At 40.9% G+C, this 16,297-nt stretch overlaps 1 protein-coding gene across 5 annotated transcripts in view; it reads left to right on the top strand.

Moving 5' to 3' along the window:
* Positions 1-16,297, top strand: part of NEK10 (NIMA related kinase 10) — a 407,343-nt gene that overhangs the window by 202,373 nt on the left and 188,673 nt on the right. For all 5 annotated transcript variants that reach the window (XM_077268950.1, XM_077268949.1, XM_077268946.1 and 2 more), the window contains 3 exons: positions 69-114; positions 2,793-2,914; positions 11,575-11,677. In XM_077268950.1, the coding sequence (XP_077125065.1) occupies positions 69-114; positions 2,793-2,914; positions 11,575-11,677 (271 nt within the window). The remainder of the gene's footprint in view (positions 1-68; positions 115-2,792; positions 2,915-11,574; positions 11,678-16,297) is intronic.

The following is a 16,297-nucleotide window of genomic DNA, read 5'->3' as shown; positions in this document are numbered from 1 at the left end:
TTCTTGACTGTTACATGGTTGTGATTTCTAATGTGCTAACAATAGCATCATCATATTTTGTCTTACAGCTTTGTCATCCAAACATTGTTCGCTATTATAGGACTTTCCTAGAAAGTAAGTAACTTGTCTCAAGATTTTGTTATTTTATTCCTTAGATGTGCTGTTTTTTTCTTCTATATTATGTGTCTCAAGGACAATATCTATTGGTTATGTGGGTGGCAATTCATTTAAACTAAGTGATTTTCTGTCAAATAAATATAACGGGAGTGGTGGAACCACTGTGTCGTGGTCCGTGGAGAGCCTGGATGGGCGTGACTAGGTGAGCACCTGACTCTTCACTAGAGCCCCTGAAGGTGAGGTTAGGCTTTATTACTGATGGACACCAGGTGCAGACAGACATCGGACGCAAAGGGACATGTAGCTGCAACAGCCCAGTAGAAGAGTACTGCTGAAATACAGACTACCACGGCAAGTTCAGGCAGGTCCGGCTGATATACAGACTGGCATGGCAGGTGCAGGCAGGTCCGGCTGATATTCAGATTGGTATAGCAGGTGCAGGCGGGTCCGCCTAATATACAGACTGGCATAGCAGGTGCTGGCTGATATACAGATTGGCATGGCAGGTGCAGGCGGGTCCGGCTAATATACAGATTGGCATAGCAGGTGCAGGCAGGTCCAACTGATTTACGGATTGGCATAACAGGTGCTGGCAGGTCCGGCTGATATACAGATTGGTATAGCAGGTGCAGGCGGGTCCACCTAATATACAGACTGGCATGGCATGGCTGGCTGATATACAGATTGGCATTGCAGGTGCAGGCAGGTCCGGCTGATATACAGATTGGCATAGCAGGTGCAGGCAGGTCCAGCTGATTTACGGATTGGCATAACAGGTGCTGGCAGGTCCAGCTGATATACAGATTGGCATGGCAGGTGCAGGCAGGTCCGGCTGATATGCAGATTGGCATGGCAGGTGCAGGCAGGTCCGGCTGATATACAGATTGGCATGGCAGGTGCAGGCAGGTCTGGCTGATATAGGGATTGGCATAGCAGGTGCAGGCAGGTCCGGCTGATATAGACTGGCATAGCAGGTGCAGGCGGCTCCGTCTGAATTACAGACTAACAAGACAGGTGCTAGCACGGAGGTTAGGGATGGATGGAGAGAAATTAGCAGGACTAGCGGACATGGACCTGAGATCTAGCAAGTGTCCATTGGCTGCGGACACTTTAGGACGGTGCGTGTGGCCCTTTTAAGAAGGAGGGAGCATGCATGCACTAAGCACAGTTCCCGAAGATCTGCACGCATTGCATAGACCCAGGGCAGTAGCCGGAGAGGAAGGAGGAAGTGCAGGACCGGAGTCGCAGTGGTGAGTGGGGAGAGGGGCAGGGTGCAGGGAGGCCGCTGCTGCAAATAATCACTTAAAATTAAAAAAAACTTGAACATACAGATATCATTATTGTGTCCCCAACCAATGTCTCATGAGCTGCATGGAAGCCTTTAGACCATTTTTGTGCTTTGACTCCAGGGAGAGCCTTCTTGATTAAAATTATTTCACTGAAATTTATCTCAAAGGGCACTTGACTCAATTAGTATTGAACTAGGCTTAGTACCAGCACAATATTATTGCTACATTGAATTGATTGGTTGGTTTCCATGCAGCTACTAGTGAAAAGTTGGAATAAAGCTGATATTTTCCTTTTTATGTAATAATGTACAGAACTAAAAAATTTACGAGAAAATGTTGCTTTCCAAATACAAAGTTATTATTATTATTTATTTATATAGCACCATTAATTCCATGGTGCTGTACATGAGAAAAGGGTTATAGATATCATTTACCGTAAACAAATTTACAATGACAGACTGGTACAGAGGGGAGAGGACCCTGTCCTTGCGGACTTACATTCTACAGAACTTAGAACTTAATAAGCACTATTATTATTTTATTATTATTATTTTATTATTATTATACATTTTTTATAGCGCCATTTATTCCATGGCGCTTTACATATGAAAGCACTAGCATGCGGTTCCCGGGCTGGAACTGACTCAGTATCGCTGTTTGGTCATAGACCCTTGCCTGTGCCTGGAGAAGATTCTCCTTCATGATAGTCATTACTTTTGCCATTTTCTCCTGCAGCCTGACAACCAGCACAGCAGAGTCCTGCAGTTAATAGTTAATAGGAACCTTAAATCAGGTTCTTGTTATATAATCTGAGAGCAGCATGAAGTATAGACAGAGACTTTGTTTTCTGCTATGTGTCAAATACTGGGCTGCATGCTGTCATTTTGATAAAAATTGCAGTTTTTTCTGCTGTACTTACTGGGTTGTTTTGTTGTAGTTTAAACAAAATCAGTGCTGGATAGAACATCTTTGGTACCATAAAGTCTTTTTACGCTGTGTATCCCCACCCACTCCACTGATTGGCTTATTGTGTACAATGTACTTTGGAAGAAAATTGCCAATCAGTGGTGGGGGCGGGGTTACACAGAGCAGGAGGACTAGGAGGCACAAGCCAACTGGTCCTCTATTGATAATCTACTGCTATCAAAGCAGTAAGTGGCACATCGCTGATATCAGGGTCTGTTTCTGTACATTATGCTGCTGTCAGTTTAAATAGCAAAAGCCTGCTATCGGATTCCCTAAGTGGTGAACATATGGTAAGAGAATTTGATTGTGGATAGATCATGTAAGCAATAAAATTAAATCTTATAAAAGGCTGATCTACCATCAACTAAGGGTAAATGTTGTAGTATTAATAGTTAATTTCTTCCCTTGTGTGTGTTTCAGATGACAAACTTTACATTGTTATGGAGCTCATAGAAGGGGCACCACTGGGCGAGCATTTAAAGTCTCTAAAGGAGAAAAAGCAACAGTTTACGGAAGAACGCCTTTGGCACATTTTTGTACAGGTAAATATAAATATCTTATAGTGCAGTAATATATACCATATGCAGTTTAATTGAGTAGCACACAAATGATGGATACATTGTGCACCTGGTCAGCATGCGTAGTATTCAACGTTTCCCTGTCTGTCTTGTGAACATGTCTGACATTATAAGCTGATACCAACAGTCACAAAACTGATCTTATGATCATATCGATCAGTTTTGTCTTCATAAATAGGAGATCCAAATATATGTCTATGAGCTCTTAAAATCACTGACTGAAACATTATGTGATGCTCACAAATGTGTAGGAGAATTATGATGTTTTAGGATCCCAAAACAAATGGTGACTTGTAGTCGTTTAATCATCGCTGGGAATTAGATATCATTGAGATGTTATAGGGCTTGTGAATTCTTTTTTAGGTGTCCTTTTTTTACTAATATCTGATTTTACTAGGAGGGACAAAGTGAAGTTAGAAAACTGCTACCCGCCGATCACGAGTAGTTATCTGGGCGGTACTGAAGTGGTGATTAGTCAAGGTCTCCTCGCTGTCTCCCACTCTACTTTGATGTCTCACTGAGCGTGTGATGTCAGCCTTAACAATGATAAGTAAAAAGTCACAGTGAGGGAGCCGTCAGAAGGCCGTATAAAAAGGACGACGATCACATCGCCGTGCACTGACTGGCCGCTGGCTCTCATGACCCGAGCCTGACAGCTGCATAGAAATACATGCGGTCAGACACGGGTCAGGACTCCTTGTTTTTCTTTATGCTGAATATAGTTCTTATATTTGGAGTTGTTGTCCTAATGCAGAATAAATTTAGATCCAAAGAAAAACAAGGTGTCCTGGAAGTGATAATATGGCCCCAACAATGCCGTAATTTCAACATTATCAAGACGGTATGGGATTACATGAAGAAACAGAAGATTTGAGCAAGCTTAAATCAACAAAGATCTGTGAAGCAAGTGTATCTGGAAGAGTCAATGGTTTGATGCCTCTTTGAAGGCTAAGGGTGGTCATACTAAATATTTCCCAACTAGTTCCCAACTAGCTTTTATGACAGAAAAATAAAAAAGTTATGGGTGTAAGAATATTCTTATACAAAAACTTTGTATTACAAAAAAAGTATTTTTATTTAGTAAAACCAGTAAAACAAATAAGAAATATTTATATATTAGCTATAGTGACCCGCTGAATTAACTTAACATGCAAACTATTCCAAAATTAATAACAAAACCTAAGAAATAATGACAGAATTGCTGTTTTTTCCTATTCTACATGCTTTCAAAAATGTTTTTATGCCACACATCTTAGAGACTGTATCCAAATTATGACGCTGCTGAGTTATAGGCTTTTATGATCAGATAGGTCAACTATAACTTTATAAAAGTTGTACAGGTGTATAAAAGCACAACATGCCCCACTTTCTGCATTTCTTATGAAAGTATACCTTTCATAAAGTTGGTCCAACGTAATCCTAGTTGTACTACGTGTGATCATAACATTTTGTTCTAAAAATTAGTAATTGATGATAAAATGTTCTAACAAAATTAAAATCATGTTTTAAAAATTATGCTGATGTGAAGTTGACATGTGCTAAATGTTATTTATTATTTATTCTGTGTGGTATAGCTATCTGGTTTAAGGGTATAAAAATGTGAAGTTTGAAAATTGCAAAAAATCGGTGGGATCAGTTGAAGCGTTCCAGAGTTATTACCACATAAAGTGATACTGGTCAGAATTGAAAAATTTGGCTGTTAGGAAGGTGAAAACAGGCTTCAGGTTGAAAGGGTTAACAACAAAAACAAGCAAATATTTCAAATTTGACGCTGATATAAAGTAGATGTGGAGACATGGGGGGAAGGTCAGCGGGCGCCCTGGCCCGCTAGCCAAAAAAAACTACATTGACCAGGGATCATTCCACCGAACGCCCGCTCTCCTTTTACCGTGGGCTTAACACTACTCAGACAACACAGGGTGAGGGTAAAACAGTGTCGTAATACTTTATTGAACCACAAAACAGGCAGATAACACATGGAACAGTCCCAGCACAATACCAAAGAGTGTGCATATTACAGACTCTCACCCTTCCGCTGACTCGCCGGGATAAGAACAGCTGTAACTTAAGAGATTCCGGGGCTGACTACTCCACCTGTGACACTCATAGAGAGGAGGAGACAAGCTTAGGAAGATGATAGTCCATTCAGATTTAAAGGGAACCTGTCACCCCCCTCAGGCGTTTGTAACTAAAAGAACCACTAATGCTGCATTCTGACAAGGTGGCTTTTTAGTTAGAAACGCCTGCACACACTGAAATAAACACTTATAAAATGTGCCCCCTCATACCGTGAAACCGTCCCAGAGGGGGGACTTTCCTTCCTAATCAGATGCAGCACAGCTGTCACGCCGGAGCTGTGCGCGCCGGGCACCTCCTCCTCTTGCTTCATTATCGTCCCGGCGCCTGCGCTGTAAGTACGAAGGGCAGCGCAACTGCGCATGCCCAGAAAAAAAAGCTTATGGCGTAGGCGCCGGGGACGATAATGCAGCAAGAGGAGGCGGCGCCTGGCGCGCACAGCTCCAGAGTGACAGCTGTGCTGCGTCTGATTAAGAAGGAAAATCCCGCCCCCAGGACGGTTTCAGGGTATGAGGGGGCACATTTTATACGTGTTTATTTCAGCATGTGCAGGCGTTTGTAACTAAAAAGCCACCTTGTCAGAATGCAGTATTAGTGCTGCACAAGGTGGCTCTTTTAGTTACAAACGCCTGAGGGCGGTGACAGGTTCCCTTTAAGGCCAGTTGACTGGAGGGTCATAACCAGGCTTCAGTTTCCAGGACCGACTACCTCACCTGTGAGACACACAGAGAGAAGGTAACGACAAGCTTAGGAAGATGACAGTCCATTGAGGTACAAGGCCAGTTGACGGGAAGGTCACAACCTGGCTTCTCCGAACATCTCCATGGAGCCAGGTGACTGGCGGATCCCAATCCTTTTCCAAACGTATTCATGGATTTGCGATGGTCAATGGAGCAGATCTGTATTCTTCCAGCAGGAGCAAGGTGCCCCAAGCCGGCATTGTGTAGAATGACAAATCTTTGTGCCTCGTGATCGAGCCATGATGTCTTGGCTGCTGTCCTGTCTCTGGTCCTTTGGATGTTTGGATGTCTTGCTGGAATCTCTGTCTCACCACACAGAGGCATATAACCTCTATTTATAGTTAACAAGTGTCCTTCGTTCAGTATTTACAGGTAAGGGCTCATACCCATTTGCGAGAAAAAAAATGGTCCTATTTCCGGACCGAAAAAATGGACGAGTGTCATGCGAGTGTAATGCGATTTCCATGTGATGTTTCCACGGAACATCCGTATGACATGTGTATGCAATCCGTATGCAATGTGATTTTAACATGAGGTTTTACATATAGCAGTTCTGTGTATGTAAAAGCTCATGTTAAAATCACATTGTAAAATACAACTGTACACATTGTTTGAAAACCAAATAATCTTCTATATACTTTATATACATATATATATATATATATATATACTGTATGTATCTTCCATCTAGTATATATATATATATATATATATATATATATATATATATATATATATATATATATATAGAAAAAATTGGAACAGCATCCAGTACTACCTCAATAATGTGCAGAGCTTTCCCAACCAGCAGTCCAATAGCCTCCAGTTATAGTATCAAAAAAAGAAAAGCACCACAAAATAATAGAAAAAAGTGAACTTTATTGCCTGAATGGCATAGCAACGTTTCGGATACAAAATCCTTTTTCAAGCAGTGAACACATGAGTGAAACAACCATTTATATAAAACTCATACATATTCAATTACAAAATTCATTATGTGTAATATTATAAAAAGGATTTTGTATCCGAAACGTTGCCATGCCGTTCAGGCAATAAAGTCCACTTTTGTTCTATTATTTTGTTCTGCTTTCCTTTTTTTGATACTATATATATATATATATATATATATATATATATATATATATATATATATATATATATATATATATATATATATGTACATATACATATATTTATGTATTCTATGTGTATATATCAATTCTATCCTATTCTTAACATGCCAGTGTGATTTTACTGTACGCCGCACATGAATTGCCGACTTTTTAAAAGGACACCAGTGCATAAAAATCGGACAGCACCCGCATGGTGCGAGTACGTTGTGATTTTTTTTCTTGCACCCATTGACTTGCATTGGCGAGTCTCATCCGAGATACGCAGCAAATCGCAGCATGCTGCGATTTTTTTCTCAGTCCGATTTCGGCTGAGAAAAAAAATGCAAAAGAGATGTCACTCATTGAATAACATTGGTCCAAGTGCAATCCGATTTTTTATCAGATTGCACTCGCCTGTTTTTCTCGCAAATGAGTATGGGCCCTAAAGGGGAAGAAAGGGTAGTCAGCATATCAGCAAACATCACAAGTCATCCAGAATAAGAGCGCAATGTGTTAAAAGAAATTGTCAACTTAGAAGTTAAGTCAATATTACAGGCCTAAGGTACCTTCACACTCAGCAACTTTACAACGAGAACGACAACGATCCGTGACGTTGCAGCATCCTGGATAGCGATCTTGTTGTGTTTGACACGCAGCAGCGATCTGGATCCTGCTGTGATATCGCTGGTCGGAGCTAGAAGTCCAGAACTTTATTTGGTCATCAGGTCGGCGTGTATCGTCATGTTTGACAGCAAAAGCAACGATGTCAGCAATGTTTTACATGGAGCTAACGACCTGTGAGAACGATAAGTGAGTCACTGCTACGTCACAGGATCGCTCCTGCATCGTTGTGGAGCTGCTGTGTTTGACATCTCTACAGCGACCTAAACAGCGATGCTCCAGCGATCGGCTCGTTGTCTATATTGCTGCAGCGTCGCTGAGTGTGATGGTACCTTTACACAAGCAAAAGTCTGTTTTCTTGATCAACCAGAAAGAAACACATAAATTCAAAAGTCAACATATAGATAACAATTTATTCTTCCTGGCTTGCTGAAAAGTCTAATTAACATACAATGCTGTGTCTTCACAGTAGACATATAACAAATGACATTTATTACCTATATTGTGAAATATGTTTGTTTTAGGAGTTAAAAATAAAATATTTGTAAATTGTCATTTTTTCAAAATGGTCACTAGATTTCTGATATTTTTTTAAATAAATCCAAATTTTTAATTTCCTAAAATTTACCACTGCCATGAATTATAAAGTGTCAAGAATGAAAAACCCTTTGTCAGAATCACTGGGATTTGTGCAAACACTTCGGCCTCTGTCAGAAAAGCGTAAACAGTCTGTGAAAACAGGCTTCGGGATAAATGGTTTAAGGTTGACGTTAGACATAAGGCTATCAAGTTCAACCTATCGCTTAACATGTTGATCCAGAGAAAGGCAAAAAAGCCATAAGGCAGATGCTAATTGCCCCATATTAGGGGAAAAATTCCTTTCTGACTCCACATACGGCAATCAGATTAGGTCTCTGGATCAATGTCCCATCACAAAATCTAGTCCATAACGTGTAGAAATTAGAGCCCTCCTCAAACATTTTTAAATTATCAATTCATGTAGTAAAACATACCACTTGTTCCATGGTACCAACACATAATAATTGACCTACTTTCCTTTTTCCTCCTTTCAGTGAATGTTTATGGTTAGATAGCTCTAACAGTGGGACAGTGCTAACTTCTAGAGCCTTCACTCCATGGACGAAAGGGTGACCTTTGTTTATTGTAGTCAATAATTGGGAAAAATCTTTAAAGCAATCAGGATACCAGGTGGTACGCAAGGTGGGAGAGGTACTTACGTAGAGTAGAAATCTGTTCTGAGGATCATAGAGCTTAGACTACTTGAGATAAATAAAATCTAAATAATTAGGGGCTCATGATTAAAGGATTGAGGGGTAAGCAGACCTGATGAGATTTGAATTTGCCAAATCGTATGAATTTTACCGGGAAATGCGATTCACAGTGCATGTACTTTACACTGATTTGAATGCCCCTTACTGTATAATGATCTGGCCTCTGGAAGAAAAGCAAAACAAGTAGAATCTCACTACTCACATTTGCAACTCAGCTCTGCTGCTCACCGTCCCCTCATACATTCCTCGGAGACTCTTCTTGCCAACGAGTGCACTGCTGAAGCTTTGGGCATCTTCACGCTAGGCCAGGAATTCCGACCGCAACTAAGCACGAGACGTTCCTGCTCCTAGCCTCTAGACGTTCTGGCCTAGAGTTTATGTCGTAGCCTCATCTCCACATCATGATGTAAACCGTGGCCTTATGATGCGCATGCTCATATACACTGTAAGAAGATGTGCCGAAGACCATACGAAGGAGAACGAGCGAAGGCTGCAAGAGTAGTGTAGAAAGTACAAAGGCTATTTTTTTCTTTTTTAACCTTTTGCCGGCACTTTACAGTTCAGTAAAGTGGTGGCAGCCAGCTGCCATTTTACTGAATTCACTTGGAGTGTATTCCAAAATATCTGCATTCTGGAGCATGTGGATTTTTGTAAATTCTTTAGTAGAATTCAATTCCATTTTCATAAATTCGCCCAACTCTAGTCAGAATGACCTCACTGATGAATTCTGTGCAGAAACAAAAGCCTGTTAGAGTCAAACACTGCAATTTTTTAATGGAACCCAATTGCAAAAATTATTTGAAGACCAAAATACATCCACATAAAATGTAGCTGTCATTTTATGTGAACTTGTGGCATTTGCTTGTTGCTCTCCTCTTCAGTTTCCATATAATTTTATGAGCAGCAACAGTTATCTCATATCTCAATAAGGGGAAAATCTGTATTTGCTGAAGGCACATTTTGCCAGTATATTGCTTGTGAAGTCCAAGAAAAGAAGGAAGCAGATTTATGTAATAAGATATATTACAAAGTTTACCTTTGCTTGTACTATTGATTTATGAAACAAATTAAAGGGGTACTCCTGGGAGAGAAAAAATATTCTAATGGCCATCCCTTTATAAACTATTAGGATAACATGAATAGTGCTGTGTCCCACCCTCACACTACCTGTAATTCTGTGTGACATTGCAGTGGCTTTTCATTGCTCCCCTTCCATTATGGGATGTTACTTCATAAATCAGGGGTTGTGGCCTGCTTCCTGATAGTAGCAGCAGCCAGTTTACTGATACTGTCTGCTAGTATGCAGTCCAATATTGGGGGCAAGGGTATGGCCTGCTCCCTGCTAGCAGCAGCAGCCAGCCCCCTGATATGATCTGCTTGTATGCTGCCTGATATTAGGAGCATGGTTGGGGTGTAGCCTGCTCCTGGCTGTTAGTAGCAGCAGCCAGCCCCTTGATACTATCTGCTTGTAAGTAGTCCAATATTGGGCATGTGGTGTGGTTGTGGCCTGCTCCCTGCTAGTAGTGGCCTGCCCCTTATCCTGTCCCTGCTTGTATGCTGCCTGATATTAGGAGCATGGTTGGGGTGTAGCCTGCACCTGGCTGTTAGTAGCAGCAGCCAGCCCCTTGATACTATCTGCTTGTAAGTTGTCCAATATTGGGCATGTGGTGTGATTGTGGCCTGCTCCCTGCTAGTAGTGGCCTGCCCCCTGATACGATCTGCTTGTATGCTGCCTGATATTAGGAGCATGGTTGGGGTGTAGCCTGCTCCTGGCTGTTAGTAGCAGCAGCCAGCCCCTTGATACTATCTGCTTGTAAGTTGTCCAATATTGGGCATGTGGTGTGATTGTGGCCTGCTCCCTGCTAGTAGTGGCCTGCCCCCTGATACGATCTGCTTGTATGCTGCCTGATATTAGGAGCATGGTTGGGGTGTAGCCTGCTCCTGGCTGCTAGTAGCAGCAGCCAGCCCCTTGATACTATCTGCTTGTAAGTAGTCCAATATTGGGCATGCGGTGTGGTTGTGGCCTGCTCCCTGGTAGTAGTGGCCTGCCCCCTGATACGATCTGCTTGTATGCTGCCTGATATTAGGAGCATGGTTGGGGTGTAGCCTGCTCCTGGCTGTTAGTAGCAGCAGCCAGCCCCTTGATACTATCTGCTTGTAAGTTGTCCCATATTGGGCATGTGGTGTGGTTATGGCCTGCTCTCTGCTAGTAGTGGCCTGCCCGATGATACGATCTGCTTCTATGCAGTCCGATATTGGGGATGTTGCGTATGAGTGGCCTGCTCACGCCTGCTATTAGCAGCCTGCCCCGTGATACTATCTTCTTGAATTTGATCTGATATTGTCAGAAGACTGGGTTGCTGTTACAAGCAGCTGGGAACAGGCTATGCCCACGTCCTGCCCCCAATATCAGACTCTTTACAAGCAGATAGTATCAGGAGACTAGCTGCTGCTACTAAAAGGGAGCGGGCCATGCCCCCTGTTATGTGACATAATATCCCATAAGGGAGGGGGAGCAGTGAGGAGCATCTGCAGCATCACACCGAATTACAGCTAGTGTGATGGTGGGACACCACACTATTTATGTTATCCTAATAGTTTATGAAGGCATGGCCATTGCAATAATTTTTAGCTGCCTGAAGTACCCCTTTCAGTAACAATGAAACCAAAAAGTACTTTGCCTCCGTAGGTGCCAATTTCCTTTATATCCTCATATATTTGTGTGTATCCTAGTGTTTTATAAGGAGCTATAGAATGTTCTTCACTTTTCATTTTTGTTTCAGTTATGCTTAGCACTGAGATATTTACACAAAGAAAAAATGATTGTTCACCGAGACTTATCACCGAACAACATAATGCTGGGAGAGAAAGATAAAGTAACAGTCAGTAAGTATTCATTAGTGTTGGGTTATTTTATGTTTATTATATATTCTAGGAGCAGAAAATCAAGCACATATAAATGCCATGCCGGGTTAAAGGCAGCACATTTTCATGGTGCATCAAGCGCATATAACAAGGCTAGTGCCAGTTCATCCTAATAAAATCTGCAAATGAAAATATTACCGTAGTTTCTTAAAGGAGTAGTCATAGATAATTTGGCAACTGTTCCAGTCATCATGTTTTTTCTTTGTAGTCCATTTTTTGTTCTGCCGTCATTAACCTATTTTATGGACGTTTATATGGATATAGAATTGGTGCTTTAAATTGATGAACACAGATCTCAGATGCGGGCACCACACCTCTTAGGGAGGATGGGATGGTAATTTGGTGCCTTTTTAATATCTATAATATTTTTTTGTTGGTGGGTAAAAAGTATTCCAACTCCAGTCCTTTCTACATCGGGAGGTGAGCATGACAAGTGATGTTATGTCTACTGATTTTGAGGGGTTGCATACCTAATATCAGCAGGTATTGTGCTCCTGTTCTGTTCTAATGAACTTTGTAATAAAACTTGTCACAAAAATGCCACTTTACACACTTTCTATCTTCTAAACTGATTGAATAAAGGTTCAAATCTATGTACAGCTCTTCTTTCAGTGAGGGATATAGTTACACCTGCTGCCTATGAAAGACAAGAGAACTAAAGGAAGAAAGAGGCAGAACACATTAAAAAATTGCCAATGGTCCCAGTGACTAGAGCCTTAAGCGAGGAAAACTGCTAAAAGTGGAGTAATGTAGTAACCAGAAAAACAATATTAGTTGTGCCCACACACGATAGTGCAGAACGGTGTAAAATTTACATTCCACCAATTACATTAAAAACTTGATGGTTAAACTTCGGCTAATGACATAGAGTTTGATTGTTTCACAAGAGCTTTGGATCAGATCTTGATAGTTACACTTGGAAGCTGATGCCCTGAGCTTGGTGGTTATATTCCTATAACTTGCTGGATATATTACCATAACTTGGTTGTTATATTACTATTAGTGATCAACTTGATAACATCAAGATATCTTCCCAACCGGATGTTTGGTAATAATGTACTGTACATCTTCCTTAACAGGGATGTCCGGTCATAACCTATTGATGATCTACCATAAGTTATTTCATCAGTTTCAGATCAGTCTGGGTCCGGCATTAGGGTTGAGCGAAACGGGTCGATCATTTTCAAAAGTCGCCGACTTTTGGCTAAGTCGGCGTCTCATGAAACCCGATCCGACCCCTGTGCTTGTCGGCCATGCGGTACGCGACTTTCGCGCCAAAGTCGCGTTTCAATGACGCGAAAAGCGCCATTTCTCAGCCAATGAAGGTGAACGCAGAGTGTGGGCAGCGTGATGACATAGATCCTGGTCCCCACCATCTTAGAGAAGGGCATTGCAGTGATTGGCTTGCTGTCTGCGGCGTCACAGGGGCTATAAAGGGGCGTTCCCGCCGACCGCCATCTTACTGCTGCTGATCTGAGCTTAGGGACAGGTTGCTGCCGCTTCATCAGAAGCAGGGAGAGCGTTAGGCAGGGTCCACTAACCACCAAACCGCTTGTGCTGCAGCGATTTCCACTGTCCAACACCACCTTCGGTGTGCAGGGACTGTGGAAGCTATTTTTTTTTTTTTTTCCCCTCAGCGCTGTAGCTCATTGGGCTGCCCTAGAAGGCTCCGTGATAGCTGTATTGCTGTGTGTACGCCACTGTGGAAACCAACTGCTTTTTTCAAAGCACATATCCTCTTGTTCCTTCCTTTCTGCACAGCTATCTTTTCTGTTTTTCCACACTTTTTATTTAATTTGTGCATCAGTCCACTCCTATTGCTGCCTGCCATACCTGGCTTACATTACTGCAGGGAGATAGTAATTGTAGGACAGTTTTTTTTTTTTTTTTGTTTTTTTTTTTTGTGGGAGATTAAGATTGGCATTTCTGCTACAGTGCCATCCCTGTGTGTGCCATCTCTCACTGAGTGGGCCATAGAAAGCCTATTTATTTTTTCCGTGATTTGTGTTCTAAAATCTACCTCAACACAAAAACAGTACATCAATCAGTGGGAGAAAAATATTGGCCTCAGTCAGGGCTTGTGTGCCACTGCTGTGTGTGCTATCTCTCATTCAGTGGGCTATAGCAAGCCTATTTTTTTTTTTTTTTTTTAATATTATTTGGTTTCTAATTCTCCCTGAAAAAAAAAAAAAAAACCTAAAAAAACAGTGGGAGAATAATATTGCCCTTTCAGCTTGTGTGCCAGTCTTGACTCCTGGGTGTGCCACCTCTCTCCCTCTCATTCAGTGGGCCATAGAAAGCCTATTTATTTTTTTTTTTAAATATTATTGGGTTTCTAAAGTCTCCCTGAAAAAACAAAAAATACATAAAAAAACAGTGGGAGAGTAATATTGCCCTTTCAGCTTGTGTGCCAGTCTTGACTCCTGGGTGTGCCACCTCTCTCCCTTTCATTCAGTGGGCCATAGAAAGCCTATTTATTTTTTCCGTGATTTGTGTTCTAAAATCTACCTCAACACAAAAACACTACATCAATCAGTGGGAGAAAAATATTGGCCTCAGTCAGGGCTTGTGTGCCACTGCTGTGTGTGCTATCTCTCATTCAGTGGGCTATAGCAAGCCTATTTTTTTTTTTTTTTTTTTTTTTAATATTATTTGGTTTCTAAAGTCTCCCTGAAAAAAAAAAAAAAACATAAAAAAACAGTGGGAGAGTAATATTGCCCTTTCAGCTTGTGTGCCAGTCTTGACTCCTGGGTGTGCCACCTCTCTCCCTTTCATTCAGTGGGCCATAGAAAGCCTATTTATTTTTTGGTTTTTTTAATATTATTTGGTTTCTAAAGTCTCCCTGAAAATAAAAAAAAAAAATACATAAAAAAACAGTGGGAGAGTAATATTGCCATTTCAGCTTGTGTGCCAGTCTTGACTCCTGGGTGTGCCACCTCTCTCCCTCTCATTCAGTGGGCCATAGAAAGCCTTGTTTTTTTGTTTTTTTTTTAATATTATTTGGTTTCTAAAGTCTCCCTGAAAATAAAAAAAAAAAACATAAAAAAACAGTGGGAGAGTAATATTGCCATTTCAGCTTGTGTGCCAGTCTTGACTCCTGGGTGTGCCACCTCTCTCTCTAATTGTGGGCCATAGAAAGCCTATTTATTTTTTGGTTTTTTTAATATTATTTGGTTTCTAAAGTCTCCCTGAAAATAAAAAAAAAAAATACATAAAAAAACAGTGGGAGAGTAATATTGCCCTTTCAGCTTGTGTGCCAGTCTTGACTCCTGGGTGTGCCACCTCTCTCCCTTTCATTCAGTGGGCCATAGAAAGCCTATTTATTTTTTGGTTTTTTTAATATTATTTGGTTTCTAAAGTCTCCCTGAAAATAAAAAAAAAAAATACATAAAAAAACAGTGGGAGAGTAATATTGCCATTTCAGCTTGTGTGCCAGTCTTGACTCCTGGGTGTGCCACCTCTCTCCCTCTCATTCAGTGGGCCATAGAAAGCCTTGTTTTTTTGTTTTTTTTTTAATATTATTTGGTTTCTAAAGTCTCCCTGAAAATAAAAAAAAAAAACATAAAAAAACAGTGGGAGAGTAATATTGCCATTTCAGCTTGTGTGCCAGTCTTGACTCCTGGGTGTGCCACCTCTCTCTCTAATTGTGGGCCATAGAAAGCCTATTTATTTTTTGGTTTTTTTAATATTATTTGGTTTCTAAAGTCTCCCTGAAAATAAAAAAAAAAAATACATAAAAAAACAGTGGGAGAGTAATATTGCCCTTTCAGCTTGTGTGCCAGTCTTGACTCCTGGGTGTGCCACCTCTCTCCCTTTCATTCAGTGGGCCATAGAAAGCCTATTTATTTTTTGGTTTTTTTAATATTATTTGGTTTCTAAAGTCTCCCTGAAAATAAAAAAAAAAAATACATAAAAAAACAGTGGGAGAGTAATATTGCCATTTCAGCTTGTGTGCCAGTCTTGACTCCTGGGTGTGCCACCTCTCTCCCTCTCATTCAGTGGGCCATAGAAAGCCTTGTTTTTTTGTTTTTTTTTTAATATTATTTGGTTTCTAAAGTCTCCCTGAAAATAAAAAAAAAAAACATAAAAAAACAGTGGGAGAGTAATATTGCCATTTCAGCTTGTGTGCCAGTCTTGACTCCTGGGTGTGCCACCTCTCTCTCTAATTGTGGGCCATAGAAAGCCTATTTATTTTTTGGTTTTTTTAATATTATTTGGTTTCTAAAGTCTCCCTGAAAATAAAAAAAAAAAATACATAAAAAAACAGTGGGAGAGTAATATTGCCCTTTCAGCTTGTGTGCCAGTCTTGACTCCTGGGTGTGCCACCTCTCTCCCTTTCATTCAGTGGGCCATAGAAAGCCTATTTATTTTTTGGTTTTTTTAATATTATTTGGTTTCTAAAGTCTCCCTGAAAATAAAAAAAAAAAATACATAAAAAAACAGTGGGAGAGTAATATTGCCATTTCAGCTTGTGTGCCAGTCTTGACTCCTGGGTGTGCCACCTCTCTCCCTCTCATTCAGTGGGCCATAGAAAGCCTTGTTTTTTTGTTTTTTTTTTAATATTATTTGGTTTCTAAAGTC

Source organism: Ranitomeya variabilis, chromosome 6, assembly GCF_051348905.1.
Source record: "Ranitomeya variabilis isolate aRanVar5 chromosome 6, aRanVar5.hap1, whole genome shotgun sequence".
In the NCBI taxonomy this organism is placed as follows: domain Eukaryota; kingdom Metazoa; phylum Chordata; class Amphibia; order Anura; family Dendrobatidae; genus Ranitomeya; species Ranitomeya variabilis.
The sequence above is the reverse complement of the archived record's forward strand: the minus strand, read 5'-3'. Positions and strand labels throughout refer to the sequence as shown.